This window comes from Chionomys nivalis, chromosome 3 (assembly GCF_950005125.1).
Source record: "Chionomys nivalis chromosome 3, mChiNiv1.1, whole genome shotgun sequence".
NCBI classification, from domain to species: domain Eukaryota; kingdom Metazoa; phylum Chordata; class Mammalia; order Rodentia; family Cricetidae; genus Chionomys; species Chionomys nivalis.
In genome coordinates this window covers 104,424,483-104,436,114 of record NC_080088.1, presented here as the reverse complement: position 1 = coordinate 104,436,114, position 11,632 = coordinate 104,424,483, and the positions used below count along the sequence as shown (strand labels likewise).

The 11,632-nt window shown below is 46.5% G+C and overlaps 1 protein-coding gene across 1 annotated transcript in view; it reads right to left on the bottom strand.

Moving 5' to 3' along the window:
• The window catches only part of Septin14 (septin 14), a 31,359-nt gene extending 20,728 nt beyond the window's left edge, over window positions 1-10,631 (bottom strand). Inside the window, exon 1 of the mRNA XM_057764738.1 lies at window positions 10,545-10,631. Within this exon, the coding sequence (XP_057620721.1) occupies window positions 10,545-10,631 (87 nt within the window). The remainder of the gene's footprint in view (window positions 1-10,544) is intronic.
• Window positions 10,632-11,632: the final 1,001 nt, after the last annotated feature.

Below are 11,632 nucleotides of genomic sequence, written 5' to 3'. Positions count from 1 at the left end.
ACCAGCCTGGTCTACAGAGTGGGTCCCAGAACAGCAGGACTGTTACACAGAGAAACCCTGTCTCAAAAAACAAACAAAATTAAAATATTTTTTTAAGTTTTCAAAAGAACATGGTAATTCTCTAGCGACGGTTCCCAACGAAAATGATATTGAAGAAATGCCTGACAAAGAACTTAAAAATGTTTTAGTTTATTTATCTAGTATGTGTTTTGACTAAACTAAGAAAAATGCAGAGAAGACTTAAATAAACAAAACCAAAGATGAAAAGGGCTGCATCATAACAGACCCCGAAGAAAAGCAAAAGGACATTAGACAGATCCAAGATGGCGGACTAGATCAGTGAAACAAAAACAACCAGAGAACAGCCAAAGGGTTCAGACAAGCTTGGGGAAGTCAAGAGGCTTTAGACGGTGGAACAGTGGGATCCCCCAGAACAGATTTCACAACCACACCGCAGAGATGGACCCAGCACGGCAGTGGGGCTGGGCTGAAAGGCACTTTTAGCAGACAGCAATGGGATCCCCCGAGAAATCTGGCTCTCAAGAAATTGTGTGCCTGGGTAGTGATGGCGCACTCCTTCAATCCCAGCACTTGGGAGGCAGAGGCAAGTGGACCTCAGTGAATTCGAGGCCAGCCTAGCCTACAAAGCAGATGCCAGGACAGCCGGGACTGTTCCACAGAGAAACCCTGTCTCAAAAAACAAAACAAAACAAACAAAAAGTTGTGTGTTCTCCAAAATCATGCTTACAGTGGCACAATGGGGAGTTATCTTGAGAAGAACCTGAACTTGCTCGTCTAGGAGTCAATGAGTCCGGGTTCGTTTGTCCCTGGGAACCCTCAACAGTCTCATACTGACTCGGCAGGCAGCGGCCTTGAGACCCAGCTTGCCCCTAGTGGAAAACATCTGATACGTCACCGAGAGCTTCTTGCAGTGGGAAGCTGGTCTGTGACGCAAAAAATAAAAGAGGAATGTGTCCCTTTAAGACCGGCAGCTCAGAAAACCAGCTGGGAGAATCCGGAAAGAATCATTGCAAGTCATTTCATGCAACTACTCTGGAGAACTGAGTCCCAGAGTCCCAGATCTGTGGGAGACAGACTGATAGGCAGGCCTGCAATAAATCAGAAGTCTCCTGCATAGCAAAGGAAGTGATTGACAGTGAGGAAACAAACTACAGAAAGGGAGAAAACCTTTCCCAGCTATTCCTGTGACAGGAGACTGGCTAGAATCCCCTGGTCTCAGGGACCCTGTGGCCTCTGTCAATAGCAGTCAGAGAGGCAGATCACGCATTGCATCACTGTAACAGGGCCTCCTACCCTTCCTTAGCTTTCCCATCTGGGGAGGAGGGGTGCAGGGGGTTGTGGGGACAATATTAATTGCAGAGGACAGTGAGTGAGTCTCTATACCGCTTCCTCCATGAAGTACTTTGCCACAGTGATAGAAAACTCATAACACCTCTAGGGAGATTTTAATCTTGGATTTAGTCTCCTTTGCTTTTAAATGAGAATAATGTTTTTGTCCAAGAAAAAGATCAACAGAGTCAAGAAACGTGTTAACAATCATTTAAACTGCTGTTTCCATTTAAATCTAACCAGTAGGAAGGTTCATTCATTTCCACAGAGGCCAAGCCTCCTTTGCTGGCCGGACTTGACTTATAATCAATATTTTGAAACCCATTGAAATACACAATGAATAGTTATATTTGAAAGATGAACTTAACTGTGTCTTCGTTGCTCAGTATTTGTGTCGACATGTCCCTTGGGTTTTCTGCCATGTCAGACCGAAAAGGCTGAAATAGAGAAAACATTGTCAGTTCTGCCTACAGCAGTCATATTCTTTAACCAAACGTACATTCATAGAGAACCCAAAACAGAAACTGCCACAAACTTTCCCATGCCGTTCTCACAGTGCTGACGCCTAAACAAGCTCGTGTGTGCTCAAGAACACGGCCAATATATAAAGTAACATCACTTAACAAACGATACACAAGATGAAAAGAAAGATAAACTCGCGTAAAATCAGAAAGTTACAGAGCTTATTGTTTTTGTGGATTGTGTTAGCTAGCGATGAATTTCACTGTGACAGTCCATACCTGCATAGCACCTTCCTCGGTCCTCCGTTTAAACGGCTCCGAGCGTGGGGAAAAGAAGAGGTGACAGGACAAGAAAGACACTCAGAATGACGTCGATTCCAAAGGACCTTACCACTGAAGCTGGAGCATAAGCCCCCGGCCGTTAAAGGGGCATTGAAAAGGAGTGAAATTAGAACATTGGTAAAGAAAACAGGCTTCTAAAATCTAACCAGTTCTTTAGGAACCAACCCAAAGGCAAATGTTGCCTTCAGGAAGCACCTTCATGCCCCTAGCATTGTGCTGGGTGCTTTACCTCCTGCCGTAGTTAATGGACACCTAAGATCGTCAGACTCAGAAACATCAAGAGACTTACTTGCCCAGGTTCCAGCTGCACAGTGCAGAGAGTCTGAACAGACTCGGAGGCTGCTGTGCTCTCCCTCGCTATCTGCAGATATGGACCGAACTAATAACTACTGTTTTTGCAACAGTTGGGAACAAGGGAGTTAAGGTACAAAAGAGTGTGTTGTCCTGGTTTCCAAGCAGAACGCTCTGAGAAGGCCACGCTACCCCACTTTTGAGTACAAGGCGAAGAAGCTAAGGCTATGAGGCCTTTTGAAAGGATGTGTGTACTTTTGTTTTATGCGTTTGAGTGTCTTGCCTGCATGTGTATATATGTGCACCATGTGGAAGCCTGGTGCCCTAGATGTCAGAAGAGGACATTGGATGCCATGGAACTGGAACTACAGACACTTATGAATGCTGGGAAAGCCAGGTCCTCTGCAGAAACAGAAAATGCTCTTAACTGTTGAGCCATCTTTCCAACCCCTGTAAGAAATGTTTTTAAAAGAGATATTATGTGTGAATGAAGCAAAATAAAAAGCAGTGGTTCTGTTTCATCTGACATAGCTGGGGATTATTCACCACGAGCACACACATAACTTTATCTCATGTTTCCCTTGATGTTAAATAAGATTCACAAATGGCCTCTGTTCTACTGTACGCTTTACTCTGGTACATGTGAGGTTTCTGTATGCATTTAGTAGAAACTTAATGTTGGCCATTGTCACGATTTTCAGTAATCATGATTATCTGCAAACAGTAATAAGTATTTCAGAAGTTAAAATGGGATTGTTTCAAACTTCTTATAACATAAAATTAAGTGCCAGATTTGGGGCCATATGTCTACAACCTCAGCACTTGGGAGACAGAGGCAGGAGGATCAGGAGTCCAACATCATTATCTGATACTTAGTCCATGTCTTATTCAGGGTTTCTACGGCTGCCATGAGACACCATGACCAAAAAGTAAGCTGGGGAGGAAAGGGTTTATTGGTTTACACTTCACATTTCTGCTCATCATCAAAGGAAATCAAAACAGAAACTCAAACAGGGCAAGAACCTGGGGGCAGAATCTGATGCAGAGGCCATGGAGGGGCGCTTGCTGCCTGTGGCTTGCTCAGCCTGTTTTCTAATAGACCCCAGGGCCACCAGCCCAGGGATGGCACCACCCACAAAGGGATGGGCCTTCCCCGTTAATCCCTAATTAAGAAAATGCCCTATAGACCAGCCTAACTCCAGCTAATGGAAGCATTTTCCTAACTGAGGGTCCCTCCTCTCAGATGACTTTAGCTTGTGTCAAGTTAAACCCTCCAGCACAGTCAGCTTGAGTTCAGCATGAGCTACCTGAGACCCCGTCTGAAAAACAAAATGTTTAAGTGCTTAACTACAAATTGAAGAGTGCCTACTTCTGCACAGCTGGTGACATTATGATAAATCCGCTAAATTAGAGACGCAAGCTTTTTGTCTAAAAAAAGTCTAACGCCTAGTCATGTAATCACAACTCTCTTCTGAGAAACCCACACCAATAGTCTCTAGTGAGTCTTACTTTCTTCTCAGTGGCCTTTCTCTTAATCTTTGTGCTTCAGATCTATGCTGAAAATGTATTTTAATAAAGTCCAACTTTGATTTAAAAAAAAACAAATGAGTAATAAAAGCCTAATTACCAAGGCCTTAAAGAACTAAAGGTATTCTTCTAGCACATAAATCTAGAGCAGAAGAGGGCTGGAGAGACGGCTCAGTGGATAAGAGCACTGACTGTTGTTCCCGAGGACCCGGGTTCAATTCCCAGCACCCAAACAGTCAGCTTACAGTCCTCTGCAACTTCAGCTCCTGGTGATCCAACACCTCTGGCCTCCATGGACACCTGCATTCATGTGCATGTATACACACACACACAACACAACACACACACGTACACACAGAGTTAAAGATAGCAGAAAGTATTTTTTTTTATGTTTTCTTTATTATTTATTATCTATATAGTATTCTGCCTGCATGTACACATGGAGACCAGAAGAGGGCATCAGATCTCATTACAGATGGTTGTGAGCCACCATGTGGTTGCTGGGAATTGAACTCAGGACCTTTGGAAGAACAGTCAGTGATCTTAACCTCTGAGCCATCTCTCCGGCCCCCCAGAAAGTATTTTTTAAATATAGAAATATAGAGCAGAACTTCTCAAAAGATGATCACTGAGTCCCTAGAGTTCCTCGGGCTCTTTGGGGGTACCCATGAAATCACTTTTTCCCCTAACAATGCCGGGAGATGATTTGCCTTTTCTACTGCGCTGAAATTTACACCAGTGATTCAACAGCAGTGGTGGGTAAATTATGTGCTCCTTTCACCAGTGCCTGCCAAGTCGTATTATCGATCATCTTGTTATTTACTATGTGGCCCGGAAAGAAGAAAAGGAAAGTGAGTTACCGTAAAGCACTGCTGCTGTCTACTTAGCACGATGGCGTCTGGAGGAAAACCATCACTGGGATCGAGTTAGGAGAGAAACAGTAACTATTCAATGGGCCCATCTCAGGTGCTTTCCAGTGTGGATTGCAGAGACAATCGACAGACACTTGATTATTCGGTCTTGGGTACTTGGAAGACAGTTTCTGGGAAATTAAATGTGCGCTGTAAGATCAAGGAAAGCAATTGGAGTAGGCTCTAGTGGTACGCATCGATAAATCCACTCAAGGCAGGAGAACTGGAAGTTTGAGCCAGTTTGAGACATTTGGTGAGTTTTATTTAGTTGAGATACTTAGTAGGCTGCATAACAAAACTCTGGGAAAAAGTGAAGGAGGAGGATGAAGGGAACGAGAGAGGGGAGGATGTCAGGGATGAGAACAATGGGGGAGGAAGAGAGGGCAGAGCAGAGGCCCCATCATCCACCACCTCCTCCTCCACCCGGGAGAATCAAAGTGACAATTCTATAGCCGCGCTCTGAAGTCAGTAACCCTGGAAGACAACTGGACGTCACTGTGAGAAAAAGCTTGCAGGGTTCAGAAACACGATAACCGCATGCAGAGAGAAACAAATTATCCGGGCATCTGCGGTCCTGGCTCCCTATCTGTAAAGAGCGGGGAGGCTCCCTTTGGCCCGGATAAGCTCAGAAGGAGTCTCCGGACACACTTATCAGTACAGATGCTGACTATCCCAGTTCTGGGGGGTTTCCGAAGCCTCACAAGCCGGGGAGTTACTGAAACCAGCACAATTGTCTTACTTTGGGAAAAGATCCAGAGTACTGAAGTCAGAGCCAACTTGAGAAGGAAGCTCTTGTCTGACCCTAAACTGCACTGAGTCAGAAACCCCCCCCCACCTTCTTTTCTCCCCTCTCATAGATTGCATCCCCACCACAGTTATCCCTGCCCCACCATCCACTCTTCCTTCATTTCCCTTCAGGAAAGGGTAGGCCTCCCAGGGATATCAACCAAACAAGGCATATTAAGTTGCAATAAAACTAGGCACCTGCCCTTGTATAAGCCTGGATGAGGAGACCAGCCGGGAGGAAAGGGCTTCCAAAAGCTGGCAAAAGAGTCAGATACCGCCCCTGCTTCCACTGTTAAGAGTCCTACAAAAAGACTACATGATAATATATATGTACGATAACATATATGCAGAGGGCCTAGGTCAGACCCAGGCAGGCTCCCTGATTGCCAGTTCAGTCTCTGGGGGGCTCTGTGGGCTCCGGTTGGTTGATTCTGTGGGGTTTCTTGTAGTGTGCTTGTCCCCTCTGGCTCCTACAGCCTCACCTCACCTTCTTCGCCAAGCTCCTCCGCCTAATGTTTAGCTGTGCAGCTCTGCATCTGTTTCCATCATTCTCTAGACAGTGGCGCACGCCTTTAATCCCAGCACTCAGGAGGCAGAGGCAGGCGGATCTCTGTGAGTTTGAGGCAGGCGGATCTCTGTGAATTCAAGGCCAGCCTGGTCTACACAGTGAGCTCCAGGACAGGCACCAAAGCTACAGAGAAACCCTGTCTCAAAAAACCAAAGAAGGAAGGAAAGAAAGAAAGAAAGAAAGAAAGAAAGAAAGAAAGAAAGAAAGAAAGAAAGAAGAGGAGGAGGAGGAGGAGGAGGAGGAGGAGGAAGGAAGGAAGGAAGGAAGGAAGGAAGGAAGGAAGGAAGGAAGGAAGGAAGGAAGGAAAGAAAGGGGGAGGGAGGGAGGGAGGGAGGGAGGGAGGGAGGGAGGGAGGGAGGGAGGGAGGGAGGGAGGGAGGGAGGAAAGACCTTTTGTTAGCTGTTTTGTTTTCTCATTGCTGGGTGGGATAATCTAACAAAAGCAGCTTGTCATTGTTTGACTCCCAGTTTGAGAGTCTACCTTGTCATGGTGAGTATAATGGTTTATATTGTCAACCCGTTAGGGCCTAGAAACATCTAGCAAATGAGCCAATGGTCAGGCCTGTGAGCGATTATCTAAATTAGGTTAGCCTTTGTTGGTGCCTGTGCAGTGTTATCTACCCCAGCTTGGCCTTTGAGCGTTCCTATAGAGATGAGAAGACCACAAAAAAATGGACCACGTCATTCCCTAACCTCTGGTCCCACGCTGCACAGAAAAGAGAAAGTTTCTTGGCTACAAGATGCATGGTGACCAGCTGTCTCAGGCTTCTAGCCTTGTGACTCCCCCACCTTGACTGAATATGGCCTCAAACCGTGAGCCCAAATGACACTTCCTCCCTTAAATTGCTGCTGATGGGTGCTGTTTTATCACAAGCACAGAGATGGTAACTGATGTGGAAGGCAGTATGGAGAAATGGGATCACTGCTGTAGTGAAACTTGACCATGTGGTTCTTATACCTTTGTGGGAAGAACACGGGAGAGTTTAGAATCTGGGGCTGGAAAAGTCCTTGACTACAGGAAGCAGAGCTTAAGGAGCCGTTCTGGTAGGAGCTTGGAAGACAAGACGGTTGAGACAAAGACAGACGGTGCAAGTCCATATCATGAGGCTTCGGAGGGGAATATGGATTCTATGAGGAACTGGGCTAAGGGCCGTAAATGTTACATGTTTTCCTCTGAAGGGAAAGATTTCCCCAACGGAAGTGTTACAGCTCTGAATGGAAAGGTATCCTAGCAGGTGGGAACCAGGGAATACCACAAAGTCACACCACACAACAAACCACACAGAAGAGATTTATTGGGGAAAACACAAGAGGGTGGCTGCCTCTGCTCAGACAAGAAGCAGCAGAGAACTGAGTGGGAGGAAGGCTTACTGGGGTAGAATTTTTTGGGATGGAGATTTCCAGAGTGGGATTGGTAGGATTTCAAGTCCTGAGCTTGGGGTGAGCCAGGGATTGGTGAGATTTTGAGCTCAAGGGTTGGTGGGTTTCAAGCTCTAAGGTTGGCGGGTTTTCAAAACCTGGATGTGAGCTTGGACTTTGTGTGATGTTCTGGCCAAGAATCTGACTGCATTCTACCTGTGTTCTGAGAATTTAGCGAGTTTGAACTTCAAAGAATGGACTGGTTGCATGGTGGAGGAAATATCAAGATTGGAGAACAATCAGGATGTGGGTGTAACAACTGGTCACTAGGCTTGTCTGCATCTATAGTGAAGGGGGCATAGAGCTGGGCAGAAGGAAACGGAAAATGTACAGTTGGGAGAGAAAAATAATACCTACGTTGTGCGATATTTTGTTTGTATTCTGACAAATAAAGCTTGCTTGGAGTCAGAGGGCAAAGCTAGTCACTAGTTAACCATTGGGATCTGAAAAACTGTACAGAGAGGAAGCAGGAAGTGTTAAGGCCGGACAGAGAGAGGAGGATATCGGGCTTTTTGGATGCAGGAAGAAGAGAGATAGGAAGCAACTGGCGGCTGTTCCTGGTTCTCTCATCTTCCATGTTTTTACCCTGATATTTGAGTCCTGATTTTAATGCCAGCACTTGGGAGGTAGAGGCAGGCAAATGTCTGTGAGAAGGAGAAGGAGAAGAAAGGGTTAATTAGGTTAACACTTCACACCTATAAATCTGAAGCTGCACCAGAGGCAAGTTTTGAACATCTGGCTATTTCCATTCAGGAGAAACCCACCTCTCTGTGTTGGAACAATAGGAAAGGTGTCCTGAAAACGAGTCCCTCCTCATCAAAGGCATGGAAAAAGGTATAACCCTTGATAGAGTGCTTGCCTTGCACATGTGAAGTCCTGGACAGGACATGGTGGTGCATGCATGTAATCCCAGCACTCAGGAGGTGGAGGCAGAAGGACCAAATATTCACATCATCCTTGACTATTTAGTGAGTTTAAGACTATTGTAGGCTATATGGAGTCAGGCAGGTTCCTCACGATGGCACTGAAAAGACACTGTGGTATTTCAAATTCTGCTTCTGCTCCCCACTAACCTTCAAGTGAATGTCACCAATCTGCATGAAAGATGAGCTTAAAGGGCAAGCGTCCACGGAAGAATACTATAGAGCTGCGTAGACGCAGGCCAAGCAATGGACACACTCAAGTTCAACCGTAGGCTTGTGGATCCATCTTTGACATTTGTTCTCTGAAACGCTTTTCGAAGACGGAATATGTAAAAATCTGTTTATAATGAGCATTAATTGGCGAATCACTCTTTACATAAAATTTTAGTAATTAAGAGTGCTAAATTTAGCATGGCCGCGGTGGTTTGGTTCACACCTGTAATCCCAGCACGTGGTAAGCTGAATATCAAACAAGGGTGCCATGAATGCCAAGCCAGCCTGAGCTAGCAAAAACCTGTCTCAGAGCAAACAGGAAAGAGGGGAGGGGCTGGTGTGATGTAGAGAAAGAAGATTGCCTCACTGACTAAATTCCAGCTATACAAGAACTCCAGCGTAGCTGAGCTTCACGCTGCAGACCTGGAATGCAAGAGGCAGAGCAGGATGGCAAGTTCAAGGCCTGTCTGGGTACCTTGGAGAGACCTGTCTCACAAGAGAAAAAGAGACAGAGGAAGGGCAGGAGGAGGGGAGGGAGGGAGGGAGGAAGGAAGGAGGGAGAGAGGGAGAGAAGGAGGGAGGGAGGAAGAGAGAGGAAGGGAGGGAGAAAAGGAGGAAGGGAGGGAGGAGGGAGAAGAAAGGAGGGAAGGAGGGAGAAAGGGAGGGAGAAAGGGAGGGAGGGAGGGAGGGAGGGAGGGAGGGAGGGGGGGGGAGGGAGGGAGGGGGGGAGGGAGGGAGGGAGGGAGGGAGGGAGGGAGGGAGGGAGGGAGGGAGGGAGGGAGGGAGGGAGGGAGAAATAAACAAATACAGGCCTGGAAAGATGGTTCACTGGTTAAGAATACTTTTTGCTTGGGCATTGGTGGCGCTCACTTTTAATTCCCACACTGGGGCAGATCTCTGTAAATTCAAGCCTTGAGCTGGTCTACAGAGCAAGTTCGAGGACAGCCAGGGCTAGAGAGACCCTGTTTCAAAATACAAAACAAAACAAACAAAATGTGGTTTTGCTCTTGAGGGTATCCTAACTCCAGTTTCAGAAGATACCTTCTGATGTCAGCAGGCACCAGGCACATTGCATACAGGAAGGCAAAAGCTTCACACAAACAAATGAATCTTTTTAAAAATTAATGAAGAAAGGACAAGGGATATAACTCAGTAAAGAAGAGCATGCTGGCCGGGCTGTGGTGGCGCACGCCTTTAATCCCAGCACTTTGGAGGCAGAGGCGGGCGGATCTCTGTGAGTTCGAGGCCAGCCTGGTCTACAAGAGCTAGTTCCAGTACAGGAACCAAAAGCTACGGAGAAACCCTGTCTGGAAAATCAAAAAAAAAAAAAAACAAAAAAAAAAAAAACAAAACAACCTCACACAAGCTGCACTTTCGAACACACACACAAATTAATTTCATTCAGTCGACCTATAATTAGAGTTTTCGTATATTTTAGCTTTTAATCTATGTAAAAGTGGCAGGTGGGCGGAGCGAGAATGGCTCCAGGCTGAGGTAAATTACATTTGTGTTGTCGCCTTGTGAGTAATGACATCTACAAGGTTTCTGATGACAAGGGCAGTCTGCCAGGTTCTGGGCTCACCGATTTGGGGCAGGAACTCCTAAAGAAGACTGAAGGACAAGACACTTGTGTAGGCGGTTTAAAGACCCTTTAGGGAAAGGCAGACTTGTCTAGCTGAGCCCTTAGAAGCTAGGAAATTGGGAAGAGCATGGCCAGACATCCTGGCGCATGTGCGTTCAAGATCCGAACCCACCAGCTCGGTAGACATTGCGTCCCGGCAGTAGAAAGACCAGGAGCGGGCAGCTGGTCCAGCCTTAGGGGCTAAGTCACCCGGCGTCATTGGCTCAAACATCAGGACCGTCAGCGCGTCAGCATCTTCTCCCTCCCGGCTCCCGGCAGGCTGTGGCAGCGGCGTCACGGGACGCTTGGGAGACCGGTGACTGCCGAGCGGGGGAGATGCTGGGGACCAGTGGACTCCTTGCGCTGTGCTCCCTGCGGCCCCCCGAGCTCCTCTCCAAAATATACCTACCGGGTGTCTCTCTGGAGACTTGGGTCTTCCACACGTGAAGTCTTCCCTACCCTTACTAGAAACTTATTTTCCCTGTTTTCTGGATGATGTTCCTAGAAGGGACGTGGAATCTGTTTTTCCACCTCGGCTGACCCTGTGCTGTGTCTCTTTATCTGTCTTAAGTGACCGTGGTTGGCTTAACCTTTATTAAACAGAGCTTTTGTTTGTTTGGAGATACTGGGGGTTGAGCCCAGAGCTTCCCGCATGCAGGGCAGCCAACTGCTCTACCACTAAGAGCTATATGCTCAGCTTCCCCCCCCCCCTTCCCCCGCGCTTCTATATTTTAAATTCTTACGTAAGACTTAAATTGCTCGAGTTGGTCTTGAATTTGCACTCTTGCAACTTCGCTGAGTACTGGAATTAACCGGACTGCGCCACCACGTGGCTCAACCCTAGTGAAGGTCCGTGCTAACTCGGTAACACGGTTTAGACGCTGTGTCCTGCAGCTGTGCGGCACTTCTGGATCAGATGACAATTAACAATACACTTGAAGCCAACTTGACCTGCATGAAGTCCGCCTCAAAAAACAAAAGTAATAAAAAGTAAATAACATCTGTATACACCGTGTAGAAATCTGATGCCACTTTACTCGTCTGTGGTTTTGTTGTTGTTGTTGTTGTTGAAATACATTATATTGTGTGTTTGAGATAAGTCTAATATAAACCATAATAAAACTAGAGGTATAATAAACCCTCACATCCCTGGTAATTACCTGTAGTACTGAAGCATTTACTAGACCAAGTTAGTTGTTCGCTGGTGTATTACCTCATTGT